At 51.5% G+C, this 13,813-nt stretch overlaps 1 protein-coding gene across 1 annotated transcript; it reads right to left on the reverse strand.

Moving 5' to 3' along the window:
* Nucleotides 1-11,720: 11,720 nt before the first annotated feature.
* Nucleotides 11,721-13,118, reverse strand: LOC125522035. Its single transcript, XM_048687103.1, has 3 exons — nucleotides 12,685-13,118; nucleotides 12,367-12,611; nucleotides 11,721-12,279 (listed from the first exon to the last, which is right to left on the reverse strand). Exons 1-3 carry the CDS (start codon nucleotides 12,850-12,852, stop codon nucleotides 11,916-11,918), a joined length of 777 nt encoding a protein of 258 aa, XP_048543060.1. The 5' UTR covers nucleotides 12,853-13,118; the 3' UTR covers nucleotides 11,721-11,915.
* Nucleotides 13,119-13,813: the final 695 nt, after the last annotated feature.

Below are 13,813 nucleotides of genomic sequence, written 5' to 3' on the forward strand. Positions count from 1 at the left end.
GTGGGGATAGGTGATAGCGTCGATGTCGAGGCAGCGCACGCATACTCGTCGGAGGAATAGCGCGTGCTCGGCCAATGCACTCCTGCACGGGCACGGGTGACCGGGCCGGCGAGGGCGGCGGCTGCCGCGGCAGAAGGGGCCACAACGGCGACGGGGGCCACGGCCACAACAGGGGCGCCCGCGGCGGCGGGGGCCGCGGCCACAACGGGGGTGCCCATGGCGGCGGGGGCCGCGGCGTCAGAGGCCGCGACGGTGCCAGTCGAGCCAGCCACGGAGGAGGCGATGGGCGAGGTCGAGGTCGAGCCCATCGCAGGAGTAGCGGTGCCGGCCGGGGTGGCGGGTGGGGTGCCCGCGGGCTCGACCTCGGGCGAGGGAGCCGGGGAGCCGGGGACCCGGTCGGACTCAACCTCGGGTGAGGGAGTCGAGAACCCGGGAGGGGGCGGCAGAAGGCGCCGGGCCGGGGGGTACCGCCGCGCATTGCACCAGGTAGGGGGCGCGGCGGCCGGAGTCGAAGGAGCCGTGGCCGAAGGAACCTGAAAAAAGGGAACACCGTCTCGACGAAGTACAAGTGCCTCGAGGTGTACACACGATGAGTGACAGGATCATAGCACTGGTAACCTTTGGTGTTGGGAGGGTAGCCAAGGAAGATGCATGGGACGGAGCGGGGTGCAAGCTTGTGTGGCGTGGTGGACGCGGTGCTAGGATAACAGAGGCACCCAAAGATGCGAAGGCCATCATAGGACGGTGGTGTACCAAAAAGAAGGTGGTGAGGGGCATAGTTCCACCGAGGACGACACGTACGAATGTTGACTAAGAGAGAGGCGGTGGCGAGGGCATCGGGCCAATACCGAGCGGGCACGTTAGCGTGAAAGAGCAACGTGCGAACGCAGTCATTAAGAGTGCGGAGAATGCGCTCGGTGCGGCCATTTTGCTGTGAAGTGTAAGGGCAAGTCAGACGGAAGGTGGTGCCATGAGAGGCGAGAAGTGAGCGAAGAGCGGCGTTGTCAAACTCTTTTCCGTTATCAGTTTGGAGTGCGAGTATGGGGCGACCGAATTGGGTGGTGACATAGGAGTAAAAGGCGGTGAGTGTGGCTAAAGTATCGGATTTACGACGAAGGGGAAAAGTCCACACATAATGAGAGTAATCATCTAAAAGCACCAAGTAGTAAAGAAAGTCCGTGTTACTCACAACAGGAGATGTCCAAACATCACTATGAAGTAATTGAAACGGAAAAGTGGAAACTGAAGAAGACGCACTAAAGGGAAGACGAACGTGCTTGCCTAAGCGACAAGCCTCACAAGAGTGCTCGTCGAGCTTATCACATGAGAAAGAGAAACTCCGAAGAATTTGACGTAATATGGTGTGGTTGGGGTGACCCAAGCGAGCGTGCCAAAGGTCAACGCCGGCGGCAAGGGCGACGGGTGTGGGGGTGGAGGCGCCGGCTTGCACGGGGTAGAGCTCATTGGGACTGTCACATCGGTGAAGGACCATCCCGGTACGGGCGTCTTTCACAGAAAAGCCAACACCGTCAAATTCAACAGTAAGGGGGTTCTCACGAGTAAGACGACGAACTGAAACTAGGTTCGTGACTAAATCAGGTGAAATAAGAACATTAGACATAGCGATGGATGTGGAAGTGGAGGGAAAGCTAGTGCTACCATATGAGTAATAGGTAAAGAGGAGCCATTGCCGACAGTGATACGAGTGGGTGTGTGAACGGGAGTGGAGGAGGTTAGGTTACCGGGATGAGCTGCCATGTGCGCAGTAGCACCTGAGTCCATGTACCAGTCGCCTCCACCGACAGAGCTACTCAGCGACGGCGCGGAGTGCTGGGCGGCGAGGAGGGTGGGGTCCCATGGCATAGGTACCGGCGGCGGCGGAAGGCCCCCATAGGGCGGCGCCGGGACGGGCGGGCCATAACCACCGAGGGGTGGCGGCGCAAGGAGGGCGCCGTAGCCAGCGCCAGTCGGCTGGAAGGGCGCGCCGATGAACGCCTGGTGGCCAGCAGGGAGAGCCTGCTGGTAGTGCGGCGCCTCCCTGGTGTCCTGGGCCCGCTGCTGCTGCAGGCGGCGGCGACCGCCGCCACGCCGAATGCGTCGGCCCCCTCCCCCTTGCGGGTGCTGCGAGGGAGGCGCTGGTGGCGACAACGGGTAACACCAGGCGGATGCGGGAGGACGCGACTAGATCGGCGCGGCCGGTGGAGCGGTTCCACCGCAGATGGTGAAGCAGCCCGAAGAGTTCATGAAAGGCGTTAGAAGCGGCGGGAAGAGGAAGAGGGCGGCGGCGGCATGCGGGAGCGCGGAGGCGGCGGCAGTGGCGCGGTAGGTGAGAAGCTGCGGCGGCAGTGGCGTGCACGGGGAAGCGCTGCGCGGCGGCGGCGGCGGTGGGAAGCTGCGGCGGCGGCACGCGCGAGGAAGCTCGGCGCGGTGGCGGTGGCGGTGGTAGTAGGGAGCGGCGGCGGCGCGTGCGAGGAGGCGCAGCGCGGCGGCAGCAGTGGCTGCAGAGAGAGGCGAGCGCACGGAGCGACTTGTGGCGGCACAGAACACGGCTGACGGCGCGCGGGTACACAGTAGCCGGAGCTAACCAGGCGCACCAGAAATGATCCGGCGAGGCGTAGTTGACTAGCAAAGCTAGCTAGCCTTGACTTGATTGATTTGCTAGCTATGCAAGACACGCACACGAGAACAGGCGGCTTGGACGTGTCTTGGCGTACCGAGGTAGCAGCGAGCGGGATCGGCAAGCTAGCGAACGACGTGGGCGTGGGAGGTAGAAGCTAGCGGGCGGGAGGCGGAAGCGAGGAGGTGGGGCGCGGCGGCGGCGGCGCGGGGAGGTGTGGCGGCGGCTATCCTAGGGTTAGACTGAAAAAGATGATACCATGTAAATAGATGATTTGTAATATGATGTATTGATCGGGGTGCTGGTGCACGCATATATAATACAAGGGAAGGGCTCTACCTCAACTATACAAGACTAGGAGGTGGGCCACAACTTCAATACACGTGCAATACAAAATATATACTCAACAGAGAGCAATCTGACCCAATCAGTCCACAGGTAAGGTTGACAAATATCCAGAGATAGTTTGGTCCTTTCAGGTTTAGAGAAACTGGAAAAGAAAAGAAAAAGCAATGGAAATGGAGAAATGCCATGGTATCCAGTGTGGGGTCGTGTATGGGCAGTCGCCCCGGGTAAAATTTCTAACCCTAGGGTATCCCTACTGCTTTTCTATTGGTCGCCATGGGAGGGAGAGAGCTCTCGTATAGATCTGTAGGTTCAATCGGAAGAAGTTACGAGAAAAAGACAGAAGATAACGATTCGCTTGTAAGTTGTAAGATGGGCCAATGACTAAGAGAATCTCCAGCCGCGCCCCCAACAGGCCTCCCCAGGTCATTTTTTCGGCGCCGGCGCCGAAAAAATGGCCCAGTCGCGCCCCCAGGACGCCGAAAATCGCCGGTTCGGCCCTTTTTCCGCCCGGCGGTCACAGGCCGAACCCGGCGCACTGGGGAGCAGGTGGGGGCTCCAGCGCAAGGGAAAAGCGTGGCTGGCCCACACCGTCAGGGGAAAAGTCAAGGTTTTCTTCCCCGACTCGCACCCCCCGCGCCCTCGGCCACCAGTAGCTATATCCCGGCGCCGCCCGCCGCCCTACACGGCTAGATAGCCATTCCCCGCCGGAAAAACAGCATAGTTTCGCCGCGGCAGCCCCTCCAACAGCAGCTGGGCGTTTCCGGCCGTCGTTTCTGGCCGCGGAGGCGTGATTTAGCGGCGGGTACACGCCCACCGAGCGCAAGGTGTTCGGCGATTTGCCTGCCTCGGCGATGGACTCGGATGACGAGGAAGCGCTCGCCGTGCTGCTGAAGGAGGAAGCCGAGGCCGACGTCCAGGAAGAAGAGCATCTCATGGTGCTCGCCGCCCTCGCCCAGCTGCTGGCGAGCAATGAAAAGCCGCGGCGAGGTGGCTCGGCGCCTGGGCGGGTGAAAGCAAAGAACCGGCGTCGTCTCGAAGGCTACTGCATGCTCTACTCCGACTACTTCGCCGATGCTCCACTTCACGGCGAGAAAACATTTCGGCGCCGTTATCGGATGAGCCGAAAGCTCTTCCTCAGGATTGTGAATTCCATCCGGGAGTTCGACAACTACTTCAAGTGCAAGATGGATTGCACCGGCGCTCTTGGATTCACCTCCATCCAGAAGTGCACGACAGCGATGAGGATGCTTGCATACGGAGCTCCCGGTGATTCACTCGACGACTATGGGCGCATGGCCGAGTCCACCAGCATAGAGTGTTTCTACAAGTTCTGTCGGGCAGTGGTGGCAGTGTTTGGACCACAATACTTGAGAACACCCAATGCGGAAGACACTGCTCGGATCCTAGCACAGAATGCAGCAAGAGGATTTCCTGGGATGCTTGGAAGCATCGACTGGATGCATTGGAAATGTAAGAATTGCCCATTTGCTTGGCAGGGGATGTACAAAGGCGCCAAAGGCGGTTGCAGTGTGGTGCTTGAGGCGGTGGCCGCACAGGACCTCTGGATTTGGCACTCCTTCTTTGGTATGCCAGAAACTCATAATGACATCAACGTGCTGCAGTGCTCTCCTGTCTTTGCCAAGCTTGTTGAAGGTCATTCTCCTCCGGTGAACTTCGAGATCAATGAGTGGCACTACAACAAGGGGTACTATCTAGCTGATGGCATCTATCCGAGATGGTCGACATTTGTGAAGACGATCTCAAACCCTGTGCCAGGAGGCAAGAACGCCTGGTTTGCGAAGGTTCAGGAGGCTTGCAGGAAGGATGTCGAGCGGGCATTTGATGTGCTTCAATCTCGATTTGCTGTTGTCCGGTACCCCGCTCAGACCTGGTCAAAAGATCAAATGTGGGAGATTATGACTTGCTGTGTCATTTTGCACAACATGATCATCAAGAGTGAGCAAGAAGACTCAGTGTTTAACACTGAACCATACTACAGGCAGGGTCCTCTAACCAAAGTTGATCACCAGCTACCGGCAACCTGGATTGCCTATCTCAGTATGCGTCAGGAGATCCGAGACCCACAGGTGCATCATCAACTGCAGCAAGATCTGATAGAGCATCTATGGAAGCTGAAGGGCGACGCCGGGCGCGACGTGTGATGAAATATGAGTTTTTATTTGTTGAACTATATAATTTGTATTGAACTATTTGTTGTTGTACTATTTTGTTGAAGTATTTGATATTTTTGTGATGAAATATGTGATAAAAAAAATTTATGTGCATAAATGAACGCCGAATATGGGCCTATTGTCGTCCATATGGGCTCTTTATTCGCCGAAATGGGGCTGAAAAGTGGGCCAATTACGGCGCCTGGGGGCGACGACTGGGCGCGAAATCGCCCCCAGCGCCGATTGCATCGCCGGCTCGTCCTCAGGGGGCACTTTTTATGCGTCCTGGGGGGCCGAACGGCTGGAGATACTCTAAGGCCCAACTAGACGTGACTATGTGAGCCCATGATTTTCTGTAAAGTTTTGGCATTCCCAATTCTGTCGACAGGAGACCAAATCAGCAAACAATGTATCGCGCGATCACCGCTCAAAAAAAAGTATTGCCGCTGCCTCGCCTCCATGACACGGCACCCTATGCTGCCGGTCCGCAGCCTCGCCGTGGCACTGCCTAGGTCCTTCCCCGACCGATGGTGCTCGATGGAGAAAGAGGAATCCACTTGTTCGCGGAAGGCGGCAACGTCACCGCCCCTTTAAAACTGCAAGTGATGAGCCAATTGAGACAGCAAACAGCAAGTTCGTTCATTCTCTCCTAATCTTCTACTCTCATTCTTCCCTAATTTTCTGCTCTCATTCTCCTATATTTCTTTAATCTCTTGTTACGTTGGCCTGATTTTTCAAAGTTAAATGCTGATTTTTTTAGGGAAATTTAATTACGTACCAAATTGGATGTTCTATATATGAGCATAAGAATTAGGCCTTAAATGATTTGTTTGTCACGTTATATATTTTTCTCCTTGAGAATAAAGCTACATTGCAATATTGGTTGTATTGATCGTCTTGCCTGGATCCATACTACCTAGCCCATTAATTTTGTTCATTGTCTTCTTTCATTGCACCGTGGCTTCAAAATTATATTTTCTCTAAAAGTCCGTCCCGGGTAACTTCAAATCCTGGATCCGTCACTGATGGTAATCAATGTGCAGAGAGAAGAATGGCATTTTTGCCCAGCCAATCTTGACAATGGCAATTTTGAGAAGCCCCGTATTGAAAATGGCAAATATTTGATTTTCTCGGGTAATTGCAATATGCTTTGGAGCTTTTGCAAATCTTTTCTTCCATCGATTGGGCTTAATTAGTTTAGCCATCATCCTCTAATACTGGATCATCTTGCGCAACCTTAGACGCCTTAGCAACTTCCTTTGTTGCTTTTTCGCTTCCCTTCAGACTTATTCTCCCGGAAAGTCACCATGTGTTTTTAAACGCGCGGGGGGGGGGGGGGGGGGGGGGGGGGGGGGGGGGGAGGGTGTTAGCAATTGCATTGTGTTCAAGAGGTGGGCGAATAAATAAAAGATTGCCGGTCGTTCCAAGTGTATGATGATCTTCCCATGGCTGGGCGGTTGACATATCTGAAATAATACCATTTTGTAGCCCAATATGTGCAAAATCTCTAAGGCATATGCTTCATGTCATCTTCATTCTCATGAGGAGGTGTTTCATATAACCTTCATGCCATGCAGATTGATGATGTTGCCCAGGAAAGGGTTTGTGACGTGAGGTGTTGTAAAAGGATGATGAAGAAGAATGAAATCGTTTCATTAATTAGGTGCCCACGACTGAGTCACCGAGAGCATTTGATACTTTTTGTTAGGATCCTGCTGAAATGGAAGAGAGAGAGAGATGAAAGCATTTGATACTTTCTAAATATCTATGATTAATAAGATTTTTTAGCATTGTACTGACACTTGTTTCAAGTTAGGAAGGCAAGCGGAGATCGTTGAAAGATTTTGCTGCTCAAGAACTTTGTGTTAAAATACAACAGCAAGAGCGCAACCCGGTATGTGTGATACTGTAGTCAAAATATTTTTCTATGTGGTGTTCAAGCCTTGAGTTCAGTTTTGGACCCCTCAACGGCATTTTGGTTTACTTTAGCCCGTGTAAACTTGAACTTGTTTAGCCAATCATTTCTGCTTCAGTGACTGATAAATCATTTTTGTTATTACAAGTTGTGTCGTTGAATTAGAATGGTTCAGGAGCTCAGTAAACAATGTTTGATGTTGAGCGCTTGGATTATTATAAAACTAAAAAAAGTCCTAGGACTAGAGAACCAAACACCACCTTAGTTGGCTCGTAGTAGTGGATTAAAAAGAGACATTTATTAACCTGTACAGGAAATGTTAAAATTTGTCTAGCCGAGTCGTAATCACTGAAAAATGAAATTCAGGGATATGCCCATGAGATAAGAGAGGTAACGCATACTAAGTAAGAACTGAGCAACCATCTGATATCTTATTTATTTGCAGCACCAAGATTTCCTACAGTTTCTGGTGAGTTAAATCAAGTTCAACCATCCATGTACCATAGCAATTTGTGCTTTATGGTTCTGATATAAGAAATCTGATAGAACAGTTTGACAACAATCCAAGAGACCAACAAATAAAGATGCATTGTGAGATTGCAAATAATACAAACACGTTCACTATCTATGAACATATATAATAATTACAAAAAGGCAGTGGATAATCAACAATCCTATATGATAACCTCATAGTGAAGCAAGATGGTACAGGAATTTGGAATGGAGCCATGGAGAAATGAGAAACGTAGTGCCAGCAGAAGGGCGTGATGGCATGTAGTAGAAGGCAAAAGGGATTCCTCATTTGTCGTGCCCAGCATCATTTGTAGGAGGAACACAGTCAGACCGTGCGGGGTGTGAGACCAACAAAGGTGATTAAGGGGTTATCTACCTGACCACGGACAAAGTCCTCAGCACCGTCAATGTATTGCAGACTTGTTCATGAAGTCACTGGGAGTGGAAACGCCACAGGCAGTACACAACATCGTTCGTAGAGCGCATCTGACTTGAGGTCACACTGTCATTCGTGCATGAGGTCCACCTTGTGCCCCAACACGATTTCCAGTGCCTTGATATTATTCTACGTACAGTTAAACACATCAGGAAAAAAAATTGATGTCCTATTCAATCTATAGCACTACGAACCTGAGCATGGGGGGCTGTAGGTAGCATCATCACCTAGGAGCGCCGGATCTTGGGGAGCCTTTAGGAGCTGATTCGTTCCAACCTCTTGGTCATGTTGCAGGCATACACCGCGTCTGCTACTTGTCCTTCAGTAACCAACTCTGTTGTGCGATCAATGCCGCAAAATTCAAAGCGGAACTATATCAAAATTACCTCAAGTACAACCAAACTAACAAAGAAGGCCATGACAGTGAGATCTGGGGAATCAGGACCTGGATGAGGTGTTGGTGGCAGTGAGGGAAACGTGGTCCGAGAAGAGACCTTGGAGAGGCGGAGAAGAGATCCTTGGGGAGGCGTGGTGCGATGGCGATGACGGTGCTCGGGGAGGTTGATGTTGACGCAGACTTCAACTTTTATGCACGTTGGTGGTAAATTCAGGGGTACCAGCGCTACGAGCAATTGATTCCAACACGAAACTTAATACTGTAGATCAAGCATCCGAAAACCTAACAGGCCTCGCGAGTCGCTCGGCGACTCACGAGGCGTCCAGCGCCGCCACCCAAAAAGCCTCTCCACCGTTCCCTCCTCGCCGCCGCCGCCGGCCGGCTTGCCGGTCGACGGCGGCGGGCTGCTAGGCCTCTTCCGTCTCCACCCATGTCCTGTCCCTTCTTCCCATGACCCTCGATCTTGGAGCTCGGCAGCGCTGCGCTCTAGCCACGCGCTCGTCCTTCCCGGAGATGCAGCATGCTATGAGAGCTGGTGTACGGCGGTTCATCGCCACGGAGGTCAGCTACGCGCTCGTGTTCGGCGGCTTCGTACGTCCTGTCCCGCCCGACGGCGCGCGTATGGTATCCTGTGTGCGTTGTCCCGGATCTACCACGGCCTGAGGCGGGCCTGCTCCTACCGGCTCGGTTGACGGCCTGGCAGGAGACTCTCGGTGTATGTATTGTTGCGGCGGCTGTGGTGGTGCACGGGCAATCTGATCTGGCATGTTTGATACCGCTGTTGACGCGCATGATGCCGGCACGGATCAGGACAAATATGATGCTTGATGGCAGCTCTTCGGACTTTCAGTGGTTGTCGATACAGCGGTGGTTGGCTGAGTGCAGCTCTGATCCGCTCGTCGGCCTTCGGAAGGCATGCCACCGTTGGTGGATGGTTGGGAGGCTACAGACGGCGATTTGACGCAGAGGGTATGGTTGCGCAATGGCGTGGTGGATTCTAGTCCAGTGCATGTAGCTGCTGGGATCGTGGAAAGTGGCGGGGATAACACATGGTTGACTTCGATCTGGTGGTGCTTCTAGTATCCGGTCTCGAGCTCCGGGATGAAAATCCAAGGTCTAACCCATGTTGGTTTTACCTGGCAATGGCGATGTTTTTGCATCGTTACCTTGTTGAAGGCATTGCATGGATATGCTCGGACTTGCTTCTTCAGGGTGAAAACCTAGATTCTGATCATTGGTGGTCGGATCCGGTAACGGCGGTGTTTGAGCATCGTTGGCTTGTTGAAGGCATTGTTGTTGAAGAACTTTTTCGTTGTCCTTGTGGTGTCAAGAGATGATTGGTGCGGATATGGTCGTCGATGTAGTTTGTCGGTCATTGTTTTGATCATAGGTTTTTTTTACTCGCTTAGGCATAGCTTTGGTCTTGTATGACTTTACTTTTTGCCGGCGTTTTTTAGTGTGAGTGTGTTGGTGTTGGCTGTGTGCATCCTAACTATGCAGAGGTCGGGTGTGTGCTCTTTATGTCTGTATCTTCTTGATGCTTCATTTTGAGTCAATAAAATCCACCCTTTATCGAAAAAATACTGTAGATCTTTTAAAGGGATGTGGATACCCAGCTTTGGTGTGGGAGGCTTAATAGGGAGGCCCGTCGGGGAGAAGATGAAGAGAGAAACAAAGGTCTATCGGTTGCAAAATGGAGGAGATGAAAAGGAAGGACGTTTGGAATGCCTTGTGTGGAGGAAGAAATAATGAAAAGATGTAAATGGGGTGATTATCACCAGAAACTTAAATGTTTTCTACAGGTGGAGCGAGAGAGGGGGCTACTAGCCTTCCACTCTTGGGGAAACGATGATGTTTTTTTCTTAGGAAGATACGCATTGGCTTTTTTCTCCGTGGATGTGCTCTAATTAGTTGTTACGTGTGGAAATTAACTACTGGTCGGACCAGGGCTGCTGACATGGCACATGTGATGTGGTGGTATGGTTGCATGTCAAGGGAAATGAACTAATGGACCTACTTGATGATGTAGATAGCTTGCATGTCAAGAGAAATAGGATAGTGGGGATAAACTATTTAGATATTATAGATTATAAATTCGATTTGTTTATCATCTATGCGATTAGTCCATAGCTACTAGTTCACATAGCTACTTGCTAGTAGACTTGCTATTAGGTCTTTATGTGGTTTGTGCGTAAAGAAGTGATCTTTACTAATAACAACTTGGGAATACCTAGAAGGAAGGGTACTGGATCCTTGGCCCGCTCCTTGGGTTCTTGCACGTTGTGCCTTGTGTTTTTTTTTCTGTTTACAGGGCTTGGTAAGCTGTGCCCTCAGTATTAATCCCTTTCAATACTCTTTGTGTTGACTCTTCGCGTGTGTGTGGTGTGAACCTATATATGGATATTTGGTTTGGGCAGTTTGCTTTATATATAAAGCGAGGCTAAAACCTTTTTGGTAAAAGGTGTTGTTTTTGTGATCAAGACGAATCAATCCAACATATTTTCCCACTAGTCAGGTTATCGTGGCGTACAATACATGTGCCAGTTAATGTATTTGGGACATGATTAAATGGGGTAGAGTCTAAGACAGACACATATTTGAGTTGGAGTGTGTGCATTACTTTGGGCCATTTGGAATCGCTTGAATGACGTTATATTTAATCGAAGCATCACAAATTTTTTTGTGGGCCATGGCATCTGGAAGGATTCACACATGGTCGTTACTCAGCCGTGCGGAAGTCAGGGAGCATATGGCCTATGGATACAATCGCTCGGAGATGGTAGCATGGGATACGTACAACCTGTTTGGGTAACGGTCCAATAGTAGAATATGTGTTTAGTCATCTGGTCCTATTTTAACCGGTTGTGTCATTTTATTCCTTTACGTTCGAGTTTGCTTGCAAATATGAGTTGAACTACGTACTTTGTTGCTATCTTGCTTAACAAAATGGTTATGTGCATCATTTGATGCAGAGGCCGATTGTTTTTAAAAAGACTTGCTAGTAGACTGAAAATTCATCATCCTTAGTCTAACGCCTCCAAGCTAATATTAGTTCTGTCCATAACTAGCTTCCATAGTCATTTACAAGAAGCACAAGAAAGGTTGCGAGAAGAACAAAAAAGAGCAATTCAGGTTGAAATACAAGCACAAGAAGCGAGACAATAAGAAATCTGCTGAAGCCAATGAGAAGGACCCCAGTGTCCCAATAGTTCTACTGTATGTAGAAAAAATAGAAGTAGTGGGCTAGTGTAGTGCTTAACATGGATTTCACGATAGGAATTTTGGATGGAACCCTGTCAAAATCAGTATGCTAACCCACCAGATGAACCATGAACTTGGATACCATGTTTGACGAGTAGATGACGATGTCGTGATTATATCGGTTGATTCCGATTTCTCTGCATCTCATTTGTTTCAGGGATGGAATACTTGCAATGAGAATTGTGTGGCTGATCATTCCTCACATGTGACGGAACTTGGCACGTACGTGCAGGTTCTGTAACAAAATATTTACATGATCAACTGAAGAATGTTACAGGCGATAATATCGGGTTGTTGATAATCGCATTTCGAGGACTTGGTTGGCTTGTAGCTAGAATAGAAGCCAGAGCCCCCTGATCAGGCCGTTTCCTGACTGTAAACTGGTACTGGTGCAGTGGCAGGGAGTTGCTGTCCAGCATGTGTAGGATGACCACCATGAACACTGAGCAGACGAACATCGGTATCGGCCCGAATATCCACATCAGCAGCGTCGTTGCGAAGTAGAGTGCTCGGAGCCCCATGGACCAGAAGTTGCCGCCCCGGATCACCGCATGCTGCATGTAGCTCGCCGGGACGTCCGAGTCCAGCGTGGTCACCAGGAAGCTGGCTTGGACGTAGTACCTGATCAGTTGCAGAGCAACCAGATGCTGAGTCGTCTTTGAGAAATCGGTCTTAATCTAAGGTTTGGCAAAGCGGCCGGCAAGCTACCTTGCGGAGTGGATGAAGCAAGTGAAGGACACCAGAAAGCAGACGAGGAGGGAGATGTACTTGACCGCCGCCGTCGCCTGGCTGTTGTCGCCGTAGACGAGCTCCGTCATGAACACCTTGCTTGTGCTGCTGACCCAGGCGCCGATGAGCGAGCCCAGCGCGATGGACAGCGAGGCCAGGTTCGTGGACGCTGCGATACTGCTGGAGATCACGCTCAGCGCCAGCCCGGTCTCCTCCGGAGCCGCCTGCCAGCAAACAGGAGAGCAGATGAAGGAAAGTCCTCATGGTTCCTGCAAGGGAAGGAACCGCTGCAGTTACCTGGGCCATGCGGCGAACCCACGCCAGCTTGTTGTGATTCTCGTAGCCGATGACGGTGGCGGCCGGATGCCGGAGGATCCGGTAGAGGAGGATGAGGTGGTAGCCGAACATGATGAGCAGGCCGCACGGCACCAGCACCAGGTCCAGGGAGCCCTTGTCGAGCATCATCTTCTCCTCTTCCCTTACCTCACTTTTCTCTCTTTTATTATGAATGAACCATATGGTTCCATGACGAGTATGCGATATGGTCTTGGCCGGAGGAGTAATGGACCGGTTGCTTATGGGTTTTGTTCTGCACAGACTAGTAGTACCCGTGCTGTCCGATTGTTGCTTTGGGTGCAAGATATACGAGCAAGGGAAGCAACTCCGGCGAGCTTTGCTTGAAAGAAAGGCGCTGAGGTTGACGCTTCACTGCTTATTATTGGGTCTGACTGACATCTTTGGACCAGGCCTGGATCAACGTTTCCCCGGCTTCGCAACCATGACTCGAGTTTGATCGAACTTGGTGCTTGGGAGGCTCGCAGTCGCTAGGGAATTTATAATCCCCGCCTCACAGATTGCGTCCAAATATGGCGCTTTTTTTTAGCGCGCTGAAGCACGCAACATTATGTTGATAGATAAAACAATATCCCGTACTAAAAGAGTCGTCGCGCGAAATAAAAAAAAATAAAAAAGAGGGCTCAACCTCAAATACTCCGAGACATCAAACATTAGGGCCTAGCAGTTCTTTTCAGCTGCGGCTCACTACCAGAAAAACTTGTGTTGCCGACGGCCAAATATATGCCGACGGCCCCCGTCGGCATAGATGGGCATACCCCGACGGCCCAGCTAAAGCCGTCGGCGTAGAAAGGCCGTCGGCGTATGGCCCTCTATGCCGACGGGGGCCGTCGGCAAAGATCAGCCGTCGGCGTTGCTTAGAATATACCTACGGCGGCCGTCGGCATAGAGTAGGCCGTCGGCATATCGCGTGGGCCCGTCTATCCGGGCGGTGACGGCAGTTTGACGGTGTCAGGCTACGCCGACGGGCTAACGGTGGCCGTCGGCATAACTATGCTGACGTCATCGATCCACGGCGTTCGCCGGTCCCGTGGGGTGGCATTTCTATGCCGACGGCTAGGCCGTCGGCATA

Source organism: Triticum urartu, chromosome 7 (assembly GCF_003073215.2).
Source record: "Triticum urartu cultivar G1812 chromosome 7, Tu2.1, whole genome shotgun sequence".
In the NCBI taxonomy this organism is placed as follows: Eukaryota; Viridiplantae; Streptophyta; class Magnoliopsida; order Poales; family Poaceae; genus Triticum; species Triticum urartu.

Coding starts and splice junctions, on each gene's coding strand:
- LOC125522035 (XM_048687103.1), bottom strand. CDS start 12,852: ATGATGCTCGACAAGGGCTCCCTGGACCTGGTGCTGGTGCCGTGCGGC. Junction 12,612..12,684: donor GGGTTCGCCGCATGGCCCAG/GTAACTGCAGCG, acceptor GTTTGCTGGCAG/GCGGCTCCGGAGGAGACCGG. Junction 12,280..12,366: donor TGCTTCATCCACTCCGCAAG/GTAGCTTGCCGG, acceptor GCAACTGATCAG/GTACTACGTCCAAGCCAGCT.